Below are 13,204 nucleotides of genomic sequence, written 5' to 3'. Positions count from 1 at the left end.
GGAATACTCCAGGATTGAACTCTGTTCCCCCTTCCCTCACAGATTCTCACCCAGGAGGACTGGAACGTTGTCCTCTACAATGGCATGGCCTCCACCTCCCCCTGGGCCTCCCTCTATTTTGTCGCCCTCATGACCTTCGGCAACTACGTGCTCTTCAACCTCTTGGTGGCCATCCTGGTGGAAGGCTTCCAGGCAGAGGTGACTGCAGCCCAGGCAGAGGAAGCACCCCTGTGGGGCCTGTACCAGACTGGGGGAGGGGACTGAGTGGAGGAGGATTTCAACTCAAACATCTAGCAGGTCACAAGTTCCCAAGGAAGGGTTGCCAATTAGGTGGTGAGCTTCCTATCGCAGGAAGCATGCAAATAAAGACTGCATCTCCAATCCCTGCCTCTCCCCCAGGAGTGTAGGACTAGATCTCTCCATTTCTGAAATTGTAAAGCCCCTAAGATCTAGATCCTGCATCCTCCATTCTCTGAGGCTTAGGGGATCCTTGCAGTCAGGCAGATGTGGGTTTATGGCCAAGGTCCTCGTTAGCTTCTCGCTTTCCTTTTCTGAGCCTCAGTTTCCCTACCTGTAAAATGGGGGTGAAACACCCATTAAACAATTCGGGAGGGAGGGAAGGGCTGAGCCAACCTGCATTCCAACAAGAGGAATGGTCTCCCAGGGTGACGCCAATCGCTCCTACTCGGACGAGGACCAGAGCTCATCCAACATGGAAGATTTTGACAAGCTTCAGGAGGGCCTGGATGGCAGTGGAGGTAAAGAGGTCCCTACCGTCATCAGGGCCAGGACCCTTCCCCAGAGATCCAGGTGGGCAGAGGGCACAGCACCGGGCTTCCCCTCGAGCCCAGGCTCCGTGACTGCTAACTCTCTGTGGTTGGTTTACAATGGAAGGAAACGGGCAAAGGCCCCAAAGAGGTCAGTGACTTTCCAGCCCTCTGAATTCTAGCCACAGAGGGAGCTGCAGTTCACACCCCTCCAATTGTGTGGCCTGTTGGGAAGAGTCTCGGACCTCAGGACACCTGGGTTCTGGTCCTGTTGGCACCATGCGGCAGCTTTGGAACAGGTCTGCCCTGCCCAGGGCCAGTGTCCACCTTGGTAACTGGGCCGGACCATCTTTGCCTTGCTTTCTGAAGTGGGCCCAGGAGAGAGGTTCCCATGCTGGGTGAAGCTAGGGGCTGGCCCTGAACGCAGCAGGCAGGGGATCCACTCATCCAAAGAGAAAGCTGATGTGATGAGCTCTGAGTAATGATGTACAGGATTGTGGGGTCACCGTACTATACACCTGAAACTAATACACGCTTGTATGTTAACTAAACTGAACTAAAGTAAAGAATTTAATTAAAAAAAAATAGGCAAGCTGAGAGCTCTCCAGGAAGGGTGGAGAGGCATGTGACATGGGGTCTAATGGGAAGGTGGAGGAAGACCTATTTCTCCCCAGAAAGACTATTTCTATTCCCATCCTTGTTTCTTTGTCTTATGAATTCTTTTGCTCTAGTTGTTTTTGTTTGCCCCTCCTTCTGTCTCCATCTCACCCCTCCAGATCCCAAGCTCTGCCCAATCCCCATGACCCCCAATGGGCACCTGGACCCCAATCTCCCGCTGGGTGGACATCTGGGCCCTGCCGGAGCTGCAGCACCTGCCCCCCGCCTCTCGCTGCAGCCGGACCCCGTCCTGGTGGCCCTGGGCTCCCGCAAGAGCAGTGTCATGTCACTGGGCAGGATGAGCTATGACCAGCGCTCCCTGGTGAGTCCTTGTGGGGTGCTCTGGATGGGTGCTTCCTGCTGGGATATATGCTGAGGGCCCCTGGAGAGAAGTGTCTGTCAGTTCCAGCCTCAGACTGATACCCAGGTTTGGGGGACCAGACTCTCCAGCTAGTACCGGGCAGGGACCATGTCTGTTATACTCCTGGGTTCCCAGTGCCAGAGTAGGACCTGGCAACAAAGAATGAATGAGTGTATGTATGTGTAGTGCAAGTAAGTCTGGTATGGAGAATTAAAAAATGTTTTTTTAAAATTTATCTCTATGAGAGAGAGAGCACATGGGCCAGTGAAATCACAAGCAGGGGGAGGGGCAGAGGGAGAAGCAGACTCCCTCTTGAGCAGGGAGCCCAAGGTGGAGCTTGGAGAATTGGGTTTTTATCTTGGCCACAATGCATAGGGTAAAGAGCCGTACTTTGGGGTCAGGCATACCAGAGCTCAAATCTGGCCTCTGCCACTTTCAAGCTGTGTGATCACGAGCAAGTGACAGTCCTCTCTGAACCGTTTTTGCTTACCTGTAAAATGGGAAGAGCACCCTAACCTGCTGCAGCTTCCGCAAGGGAAGTGAGGCGGCAGGAGGAGATGTAAGCACACCCTAGAGGCCGTGCATGGAGGAGAGCTGGGCGGGGAGAGGAGCCCTGGAGCCCAGCCTCCTGTGCACCCCCCAGGCAGGCGGGTGGCCGTGCAGCGGGTGTGCAGGCTAGGCTGCCTCCGTCACAGCAGCGGGCTGCGTGTGCGGTGGCTTCCTTCCAGTCCAGCTCCCGGAGCTCCTACTACGGACCGTGGGGCCGCAGCGGGGCCTGGGCCAGCCGCCGCTCCAGCTGGAACAGCCTCAAGCACAAGCCGCTGTCGGCCGAGCACGAGTCCCTGCTGTCGGCGGAGCGCGGTGGCGGCCCCCGGGCCTGCGAGGGCGCCAGGGACGAGGGGCCGCCGCGGGCCGCGCCGCCGCATGCTCCGCACGCCCACCACGTGCACCACGGCCCCCACGCGGCGCACCGGCACCGCCACCACCGCCGGACGCTGTCCCTCGACACCAGAGACTCCATGGACCTGGCCGAGCTGGTGCCCGCCGTGGGCGCCCACCCCCGGGCGGCCTGGAGGGCGGTGGGCCCGGCCCCCGGGCACGAGGACTGCAATGGCAGGATGCCCAGCATCGCCAAGGACGTCTTTACCAAGATGGATGACCGTCGGGATCGCGGGGAGGACGAGGAGGAGATCGACTACGTGAGTGGGGGCGGGGGCGGGGCGGGGCTGGCACCACCAGCCCAGGCCGACTTCCCCCCACCCCTCGCAGCGAAGCCCCCCTCCCCCGCCAGCCCTGGGTGAGGGTTCTGGTCTCGCCGGAGAGTTCGCAGGTCGTCCAGTGACCCCAGTCTGGTATAGGGCTGGGGTGGGCGGCGATGGGCAGCCCTGCGCAGCGCTGACCCCGCCGCACCCCATCCTCACCCTGCCAGACCCTGTGCTTCCGCGTCCGCAAGATGATCGACGTCTACAAGCCTGACTGGTGCGAGGTCCGCGAGGACTGGTCTGTCTACCTCTTCTCCCCCGAGAACAGGTGGGCAAGGCCGGGCTTGGTGTGAGGTTAGAGCAGGGGGTTAGAGCAGGGGGTTGGCATGTCTGGGAGGGAGAGATTCCTGCCAAGCCAGGCAAGACTATTGGTGGCGGGTCTGCAGGGGAGGGGGAGGATCTAGGTGTTCACTGGCGGGCCCTTGCTGGGCCCTTCCCTTCTCTAGTCTAGGCCATTCCTGTGCTGGCGCCAGGTTGGACAAATCCTCCAGTAGCTTGGGTGCTCACAACTGGAGGGGGCTTCAGTAGGCCTCCTGGAGGAGGAGGTCTTTGTACTGGGTTTGGGAGGCAGATGGCATTCCAATAGGTGAGGCAGGGTTGTGAAGAGGTGGAGACTGGTCCAGGTAGTGGGAGCAACCTGAGGGAAGGCCCCGGGGGCAGAAGCTGAGGGTATTGGGCAGTGTGTCTGAGTGGCTGGAGGTTAGGGCTCAGAGATTTATCTGAACCAGTGTTTGGAAGTCCTTGAGTGCCAGGGCAAGGTCGATGCCCTTTATCCTGTGGTGCCAGTTTCTGCCGTGTGCTCAGGGGAGGCAGCTCCAAGTGGGCACCCCAAGCAGATACGAAGCCACCACCTGTAGTGTGGCCAGAGAAGAGAGATGTCAGCTCCTTTAGGCCATCCTAGTCTCCATATGTGCCTGGGCCCTGTGCCTTTTTCTTGGCCGGGGAACAGGGCAAACTGACACTCAGGTGGTGCCCTGCCCACCCCACGCAGGTTCCGAGTCCTGTGTCAGACCATCATTGCCCACAAGCTCTTCGACTATGTGGTCCTGGCCTTCATCTTTCTCAACTGCATCACCATCGCCCTGGAGAGGCCCCAGATCGAGGCTGGCAGCACTGTGAGTGGCTGCAGCCTTTGGGCAGGACAAGGGACGGGGCAGCAGGCAGGCCACCAGGGCCTGCACTGGGACATTTGTGCCGGGCTCCGGGGTTGAGAGAGCTCCGCCAGGTTCAACACCAAGCATCACGGAGGGAGGTGGGGTAGGAGCTTGCTTCTGGAAAGGGGGATGCCACCTGAGACTGTGCAGTAGCAGCAGGGTGCTCCTTGGCTGAAGGCAAGAGGCTGACCAGGTGGCAGGGCAGCTCTGGGAGCCCCTGGACCCATGGTAGCTCTCTTTTTTCAGGAACGCATCTTCCTCACTGTGTCGAACTACATCTTCACAGCCATCTTTGTAGGCGAGATGACGCTGAAGGTAGCTCCAGGCTTCACCTGGGACCCTCTCCCAACCCCCGCTTGGGGCTCCTGGCTCTGGGCCAGCCTCTCCAAAAGTCTGTCACTCACCTGCCCATCAGCCACATTCCACAGGAGCCGGGAGGCCCACTCAGGTCCCAGCCCCCAGGTTGGGCAGGAGGGACCCAGAGGGTGTCAGCCATGTCCTCACCCTCCAGGAGCTCACGTCCCTCGAGAAAGGCTAATGCAAGGAAACATTTACAGTGTAATGGAAGCACCTGCTGGAGGTGTTGGGGGCCAGGGGAAGCATTCCTTCCCGGGTGCTTCCCAGAGTCCTTGGCTTTGAATTGGGCTTGCCAGACGTGGGGGGAGCAGGGAACGGTGAGGCCTGCTGGGCCTGTGTTTCTGGGGGCGGTGGGGCACGTTGTCCCCTGCCAGACCGCCCAGCCCTCTGCCCGGCTGCTCCCCACCAGCCCCTCCTTGCCTTGCCCCGCCCCCTCGCTGAGGCTGCCCCACACACTGCCCCGCCCCCGATCGCCAGGTGCGCGGCTGACTCCGCCCATCGCCCCCGCCCCCAGGTGGTCTCGCTGGGCCTGTACTTCGGGGAGCAGGCCTACCTGCGCAGTAGCTGGAATGTGCTGGACGGCTTCCTCGTCTTCGTGTCCATCATCGACATCGTGGTTTCCGTGGCCTCAGCGGGGGGAGCCAAGATCCTAGGGGTCCTTCGGGTCCTGCGGCTCCTGCGCACCCTACGCCCCCTGCGGTGAGGACTCCTCCCCTTCAGATGGGGGGACTCTCTGCTCAGTCTAGTGAAGCTCCCAGGGTCTAGTGGACCCCTCACTCCGGCTCTCCTTGCGCACTCAGTCCTCTGATAGCACATGTTAGATTAGTGGGGATAGGAACCAGGCTGTTGATGCTGCTTCTGGAGGAGGAGCCTGGAGATCCTGTGGGGAGAGGGGGTGCTGGAAAGGTGAGGCTGAAGGTGGTCCCCAGGACTCTACCCACTTTCTGTGTGGCCTTGGCTGACTCACTGCCATCTCTGGCTCTCTGTCTTTAGATGATGGTGTGGTGTGGACCCCAAGGGAACAAGATTAGGGCATAGTGCACTGCTGTGCATGTGGATCTGGGGTCTGGGGTTCTCTGCCCTGCTGACTCTAGGCAAAGTGGGTGCTATCTCCAGACATGGCTGTGGGCTCACGGTGCCTCTGGCCCCTGTCTGCCTCCAGTGTCATCAGCCGAGCTCCTGGTCTGAAGCTGGTGGTGGAGACACTTATCTCTTCCCTCAAGCCCATTGGCAACATCGTCCTCATCTGCTGTGCCTTCTTCATCATCTTCGGCATTCTGGGTGTGCAGGTGAGGGATGCTCAGGCTGGGCAGGCACTGGGGTGAGTTTCGTAGTCAGGGAAGAGGCTCCACATTTCTTTTCAACCTGGGGGCTCAGGTGACCCTGGCAGAGCATGCATGTCCCTGCCTGTGGTGAGCTCCAAGTCCAGGGAGAGGGGGACACAGACTTAATGTCTGAGCACAAAGAAGGCTGGGTAATTGGAATCCCAGGGGTCCAAACTACACAGAAATGCAGGGCAGGGCTGGGGGCAAGAGGAAAGGCATCCTGAAGGACGTGAGTGGCCTTGGCACTGGCCTTGAAAGAGAAGCAATTCCACAGGTCGTGGTGGGTGGAAGGTGTTTCAGGGGAGGGTGGGCACAGGTGTGGAGGTGAGCTCAGGAGCTACGTCTGGCATAGAGCCATCAGCCAGATAGTGGGCTGGGCCAAGGTGGGAAAGGCCTGGAATGGCAGCTAAGAAGCTGGGGCCGGTTTCTCTGGAGTGGGGACAATGGAGAGTCTCTGACAGACAGGGCCTTGAGCTAACTTGGAGTTTGGCTTGGAGCCCAGGAGTAGGATGGGGCCTGAGGGCTCCTGGGAGGAGAAGTGAGGCAGATCATAAAAGTGTGTGACGGGGGGATGGCCAGAATGACCCGGGCCCTCTGGGGTCTGAGCTGGTATGGAGACCTTCCTCTTTCTTGTCTAAGTCCTGAGCTGAGGCCCCCCAGGCTCCTCACCTGGTCCTGTGTTTGAGGCTGGAGCTGCAGAGGAGTTCTGGGCACAGGTGTTCTTTGGGGCTCCTGAGAGATCCGTAACAGCCACGTGGGCAGGAGGGGCTTGGTGCGGACTCCATGTGGACAGTGGCCCTGCCCCTTCCAGGCAGAGTGCTTGGGCCCCTGGAGAGGGTCCCTTTACTTCTCTCTCTCACCCTTGGGGTTAGGTAGGCAACTTTGTCCTGCGGAGTCCCCACCCACATCCCCAGGACTGAGGTCTGAGGAAGAGCCCAGAAATCAGAGCAGCATGTGAACCTTGACTCTGGCCTTTCCTAAAACTCACATGACTTTGGGAAAATCACCTAACACCATTGGGCCTCAGTCTCCTCATCTGTGAGATAGGACTGGGTGAGGTGGTGTGGTCGAGTGCTTGGTCCAGGCTGTGCACAGAGGAAGTGCCCCCTGCGGGGCGGGGCCCTCTTCTGATTTGCATCCCCCACCCCCACCCCAGGAGCGTTGGCAGATGGTCACTAACCCTGTGGTCCTTCCCCCCTCCCCAGCTCTTCAAGGGCAAGTTCTACCACTGTTTGGGCGTGGACACCCGCAACATCACCAACCGCTCTGACTGTGTGGCTGCCAACTACCGCTGGGTCCACCACAAGTACAACTTTGACAGTCTGGGCCAGGTGAGCGTCCCCTGCCTAACCCTGCCCTGACCCACCCCCTTCAGTGCCAACAGCCCTGGATCACAGCTTAGGCTCTGGTCCTGCTCTGCCAGGACTGACCCTGTGACTTCTCCTTTCTAAGCCTCAGTTTTCTCTTCTGCAAAATGGGTAGGTAGGGGTGGACCGCACCTCACAGGTGTTGTGAGGCTGAGAGATCCTGAGTGCAGTGTCTCAGGAGTACGACGTGGTGCTTAGTAGGTGCTTCAGTGAACGTTGGTTCTTGGCCTCCGCCCCCACCCCGAGTCTGACAGGAGTTTCAGAGACAGCCAGACCTGAGTGTGAATTCCGGCACTGTGCCACTTACTGTAGGCGTGGGCTCTCTGAACCTCAGTTTCCTCATCTGTAAAATGGGAACATGACAGCTTACTAGGTAGGCAGTGGTAACAAAGTATAGCAAGCCCCTGGTGCGAGGAGGGTTTCCTCTCCCAGCACTCATCTACTCTGCTCTCCACCTCAGTGGGTGGGCGGGCCTCCTGCCCAGTTCCTGCCTTGCCCTTGGTCCCTTCTCCTGGGGACCTGCCAGTCTTGACCCACTGGTGGTGCCCCAGATGAGAACCTCCAGGGTGGTTCTCTATAAGGCTTCATACTACCCCCGCCCCCTCCCGCCAACTACTATTTCTTGAGGGCAGCTAGGTATGATCAGATGGGGAGTGGCTTCCCCAGGTCACACAAGGATGGAAGAGGAGCCAGGTCTGTGTGGCCCAGGGCCTGTGCTCTATTCCTCTGCCAGGGACCCCCTGGCTGGATGCCATTGAAACTCTCACCTTGGGGCAGCCTGGGTGGCTCAGCAGTTTAGCGCCGCCTTCAGCCCAGGGCCTGATCCTGGAGACCCAGGATCGAGTCCCACGTCGGGCTCCCTGTATGGAGCCTGCCTCTCCCTCTGCCTGTGTCTCTGTCTCTCTTTCTCTCTCTGTGTCTCTCATGAATAAATAAATAAAATATTAAAAAAAAAGAAACTCTCACCTAACACGACCAGGGATCCCATTCCTCTTGCCCCCTGGAAGAGGAGCCATGGGCCCTAGAAAAGCAGTGAGTGGAGGAGGGAGAAGAAGCAGGAACTGGGACACGGGAGTTCCCCCAGCCCTTCCAGATTTTCCAGAAGCAGTACCTTTCAAGTTGTTAGCAACTCGATGGTTGATAAAACAGAGGTTTTAAAAAAGATGTTCCAGGAAGCTGAGGGAAAGCCTGTGGGGGCATCTTATGAGTTTGTGCCCAACTCCCTGAACTCAGCGCCAGGCCCAGGGCCCTGCTCCCATGGAGCACCCCTAGCTCTTTCCCATTCTGGGCATGCTTGTTGCCAGGCCGATGGCCCTCTTCTCAGCATGCGTATGGGGGAGCCCAGAGCCTTGGACTCCTTGGTGGGCTCCTTAGCTGCTGTGTGTCCTCAGGCAGGTGCCAGTGTGTGGTTCAGTGCCCTCATCTGTAAATGGGGAAGTGATAGCAAGTGTGTGCTTCCCAGACCCAGGCTGGGCATTTTGGGCCTCTGTCATCCGAGGGCTCATAGGAACATTTGCCCCTGGCCTGTGAGGGCTTCACCTGCCTCCCTGGCCACAAGGACTCACTGTGTGTCCCTTGCTCTGACCTCCTCCTGAGCCTGAGCCCTTTCCAGGCAGACCTCAGTGCTTTTCCCCTCTGGAAGGGAAGAGGAGGAGTCTGTGCCCTGGAAGATGGGAAGGAGGGGCGAGTGTGGGGCAGGAGACCCATCCTAGGACCCCGTTTCCCAGCTCAGGGCCCTGGCCACAACAAATGAACAAGTGTGGCGGAAGCACGGGGAAGCTTCTGGAGTAGGGTGTGTGACCTCTGGTCAACTGTTGGTGGTGTGGATATCTGCACACTTGGGCTCTGCAAGAACGGCACTGGTGCCGTCCAGCTCAGAAAACCTTTGTTGAGCACCTACTGCATGCGGGACACTGTGCTGTTGCTGTAGGACCAGCCCGTAGCCCTGTTGAGGGGACACGGGCGTGCTCTGGCCTGCCATCTGCGTAGGAGCCTTGGCTGGTGTCTCCTGGGCAGTCCTTCCATTTAAAGTCTTGGATTAATGAGGGTGCTTATTGCCATTTACAGACAAGGAAGGTGGGGCCCAGAGAAGTTGAGGAAGTTGTCCCACGTCACCTAGCCAGCACGTGGCAGAGCTTGCGTGGTGCCCAGGGCTCCTGGCTTCTCTCACAAGCTCCTGCTTTCAGGTGCTAGAGGCAAGCTTGGGGTGGCAGGGCCCCTTATCATATTTGTCAGGGACCTTCTAGTTTAAAGTCACAGCAGACCTGGCAGTTAAGCATTAGCTACATTCTGTGGGCGAGGAGACAAGAGCCCATGAATTCTCTTGAATTAATTTCAGAGCTGAACCAGGACTCCTGGTCTAGTGCTCATTGACCTCCAGCAGTGTCTGTGGGGTATATGACAAGCACATAGTAGGTCCTCAGGAACCATTTGTTGTCATCCTCAGGGAAGGCCTCTTTGATGCTCTGCCTCCTGAAGGCAGAAAACTAGAGAGCTGAGGAGGGGTCAGGAGCAGCCTGAGCTGTCTGCACCACCACCCCACACCCTCCCCTTCCTGTGTCTTCCAGGCCCTAATGTCCCTCTTTGTCCTGGCCTCCAAGGATGGCTGGGTGAATATCATGTACAACGGACTGGACGCTGTCGCTGTGGACCAGCAGGTGGGGGTGGGCTGGGGCCAGGGCAGAGGGCAGCAGGGGAGGGACACGGTATCTTTGGGGGCCCAGTTGTCTAAAATGGCATCAGCAGGACCTACAGCCCCAGTGTCTCCCGCCATCAGCCGTGGCCCACCCCTCATCATCCCAGCCTGAATCTTCCACCAGGGAGGGCACTCCAAGCGGGCTTCTGCACGGAGGGTCAGAGCCTCGTGAGTGCAGAAGCAAGAGGAGGAGGAGAGGGGCTGAGCCAGTTGGGACAGAGGGACAGCAGGGGCAGGCCTGTGGTGGGAGAGTGCCGTGCTCGGGGGGTTGTGAGTCGAGGGCAGGAGGTGGTGGAGGGGCTAGGCAGGGCTGGAGGGTCCGGAGGCCCCGTGTGGGCCGGGGCAAGGGCCGAGTTTAGCCGAGGGCAGTGGGAGCCCGTGAGGGTGTGGTTCTGGCGGGGCTTGCGGAGCTTCCCGAGGCTCAGCACGGCGGCCCCGGCGGCCTGCCTCAGCCCCATCTGCTCCCCGCAGCCCGTGCCCAACCACAACCCCTGGATGCTGCTCTACTTCATCTCCTTCCTGCTCATCGTCAGCTTCTTTGTGCTTAACATGTTCGTGGGCGTCGTGGTGGAGAACTTCCACAAGTGCCGGCAGCACCAGGAGGCCGAGGAGGCGCGGCGCCGCGAGGAGAAGCGGCTGCGGCGACTGGAGAAGAAGCGCCGGAGTGAGTGGGTGGCCTGCTCTGCGTGCGCCCCGATCCTCCGGGTGCAGTGGCCGAGGCCTGGGTGTCACCACAGCCTCCGGGCCTTGGGGGCTGGAAGGGAACACAGGGCAGACTCTGTGCCCTTGGCCCTGCCCCTTCCTCTGGCATCTGCCTGTTAGGTGACCTGACCCCCCCGTCGCTGGGCACCCAGAGTCCACTGGTGACCCCCTGGTGACTCAGTTCACCCAAGGGCAAAGGCCTGGACGCCCAGCCCTGAGCTGAGGGACCCCTATCTTCCTGAGCAGACCTAAAGCCCCCGCCATGGGTGTGTTTGGGGTCTCTGGGTCACAGTCATCGTCCTGTCCTCCCCCACCTCTTATCCCTTTCCCTTGTGTCCCCCTGGCGGGGTGGAGGAGACCTGAGTCTGACTCTCAGGGCCTGGGGTGTGCTGACATCTCTCCCTTTCCTTCCTCCCTCTCCTGTGGTGGTCCTTCCATGTGCTCTGTTCCCCCACCTGGCCCCAACCCTCTGTGGCCTGTGCCACCCCCCCACATCCTCCTGCAGAGGCCCAGCGGCTGCCCTACTATGCCACCTATTGTCCCACCCGGCTGCTCATCCATTCCATGTGTACCAGCCACTACCTGGACATCTTCATCACCTTTATCATCTGCCTCAATGTGGTCACCATGTCCCTGGAGCACTACAATCAGCCCACGGTGAGCCCCAGCCCCAGCCTCAACCTGAGGTCACATGGTAGCGTGGGGTCCTCAACAGGACCCAGGGACAGGGTAAGGCAGGAGGGTCTGAGTAGCACCCTCAATTGGGGCCCTGTGCCCAGGAAGCTCATGGCCTGGTAGGACAAATGAGAGAAAGGGAAATGTCACTTGTTCCTGATGAGTGGGGAGGTGACATTTGGGCCCACTCTTGCAGATGAGTACCAGTGGCAGTGTTGTGTGCAGTGTGACTCTGCAAGACACACTACAGATATTAACTCTGATGCTCACAGCAACCAAAGGTGGGGGAGGAGCTTTTCTACAAATTTTGTAGAGGAATAAACAGGCTTAGAGGAAACGTGTTGCCCAAATTACTCAGCCTATACGTAGCGGAGTCAGGACTGGAACTCAGATATGCATTCAAGATCTACCACATGGCCTCCACTGCTGCCTGGGCATATGGAGCCTGGGGGAGGGGCATTCCTGGTCACAGGATCTTTGGAGGTAAACGCTGTCATGGGGGAGAATGACCAGTGCCCAACGAGTTGCTAGCAGTGGTCGTGAGGGCCATGTGAGGAGCATGTAAGGACAAGTGCATTCTAAAAGCCTTAACATATTGGAGCTGAGAGGATGAAGGGTGAAGCAGGTGAGGAATTGGTGTCTTATAGATACTGGGAGAGGCATATTATAAATGCAGGGTAAAGGAAGGCAACCATTGGCAGAACAAACTAGTTCTTCCAAATGAACGTGAGGAAGTAGAATAACAATACCAAGTATTTCTTGTGTGCCCAGGCCAGGATTCAGATCTAAGCAATCTGGTTCTTTCTTTCTTTCTTTTTTCTTTCTTTCTTTCTTCTTCTTCTTCTTCTCCTTCTCCTCCTCCTCCTCCTCCTCCTCCTCCTCCTCCTTCTTCTTCTTCTTCTTCTTCTTCAAGATTTTATTTATTTATATATGAGAGACACAGAAAGAGAGAGAGAGGCAGAGACACAGGCAGAGGGAGAAGCAGGCTCCATGCAGGGAGCCCGATGTGGGATTCGATCCTGGACTCCAGGATCATGCCCTGGGCTGAAGGCAGGTGCTAAACCGCTGAGCTACCCAGGGATCCCCAGCAGTCTGGTTCTTAACCATGACCCTTAAACATTACCTCATCTTGCCTCCAGAAAGAGGTAACTGGACCAAATCAACAGAAATAAGGAAGAAGAAACCGCAGTGTAAAACAAATAGTGCACAGTAATTTAAATGGAGGGAATGAAAGGAGATATATAAACTATTGCACTAAACATGAATGGACTAAATTCTCCCCTTAAAAGGCAGAGACTTTCTGAGTGGAGGAAGGTGGGGGCAGGTCATGGGGTCTGGATCATGCTTCTCTTTGTCCTCCATAGTCCCTGGAGACAGCCCTCAAGTACTGCAACTACATGTTCACCACTGTGTTTGTGCTGGAGGCTGTGCTGAAGCTGGTGGCATTTGGGCTAAGGCGCTTCTTCAAGGACCGGTGAGCAGCTTGGCTGGGCTAGGGCAGCGTGGAGTGGTTTTCAGGATGGGGAAGCAGTGCTGACCCCTGGGGAAGCCTGGAGCAGCCGGAGGTGGGCACTGATGGCAGGGGCCCCCAAGTCTTGCCTATGACTCTGAACATCCAGCTGATGGATGCAGGACATTCTCTTACGTCTCTTCAGCTTCTCTCTCGTGGGTCCTCCATAACCCACAGGCAGAACAGGGCATACCTCATGCTAGTTCTTCTTTTCAGAGGGAACAAGTGAGGTTCAGAGAAGTTGATGGACTAGCCCAGGGTCACACAGAGGGAGCAGAGGGCTCAAGATTCCAATCTAGAAGTCTTAGCTCATTCCTCCTTCCCTGCAGGTGGCCAGAGATGTTTATTTAGCCTGGTCAGGCTCTTGCTGGA

At 58.1% G+C, this 13,204-nt stretch overlaps 1 protein-coding gene across 1 annotated transcript in view; it reads left to right on the top strand.

Moving 5' to 3' along the window:
• CACNA1I (calcium voltage-gated channel subunit alpha1 I) overlaps positions 1 to 13,204 on the top strand; it is a 117,903-nt gene that overhangs the window by 87,581 nt on the left and 17,118 nt on the right. Inside the window, exons 14-27 of the mRNA XM_077915840.1 lie at positions 43 to 198; positions 665 to 758; positions 1,544 to 1,746; positions 2,514 to 2,984; positions 3,215 to 3,315; positions 4,039 to 4,162; positions 4,448 to 4,516; positions 5,073 to 5,257; positions 5,721 to 5,847; positions 7,089 to 7,214; positions 9,818 to 9,907; positions 10,417 to 10,609; positions 11,153 to 11,304; positions 12,687 to 12,796. Coding sequence (XP_077771966.1) covers positions 43 to 198; positions 665 to 758; positions 1,544 to 1,746; positions 2,514 to 2,984; positions 3,215 to 3,315; positions 4,039 to 4,162; positions 4,448 to 4,516; positions 5,073 to 5,257; positions 5,721 to 5,847; positions 7,089 to 7,214; positions 9,818 to 9,907; positions 10,417 to 10,609; positions 11,153 to 11,304; positions 12,687 to 12,796 — 2,201 coding nt within the window. The remainder of the gene's footprint in view (positions 1 to 42; positions 199 to 664; positions 759 to 1,543; positions 1,747 to 2,513; positions 2,985 to 3,214; positions 3,316 to 4,038; positions 4,163 to 4,447; positions 4,517 to 5,072; positions 5,258 to 5,720; positions 5,848 to 7,088; positions 7,215 to 9,817; positions 9,908 to 10,416; positions 10,610 to 11,152; positions 11,305 to 12,686; positions 12,797 to 13,204) is intronic.

The sequence above is a fragment of the Canis aureus genome, chromosome 11 (assembly GCF_053574225.1).
Source record: "Canis aureus isolate CA01 chromosome 11, VMU_Caureus_v.1.0, whole genome shotgun sequence".
In the NCBI taxonomy this organism is placed as follows: domain Eukaryota; kingdom Metazoa; phylum Chordata; class Mammalia; order Carnivora; family Canidae; genus Canis; species Canis aureus.
This window is presented reverse-complemented; position numbering and strand designations above follow the sequence as displayed.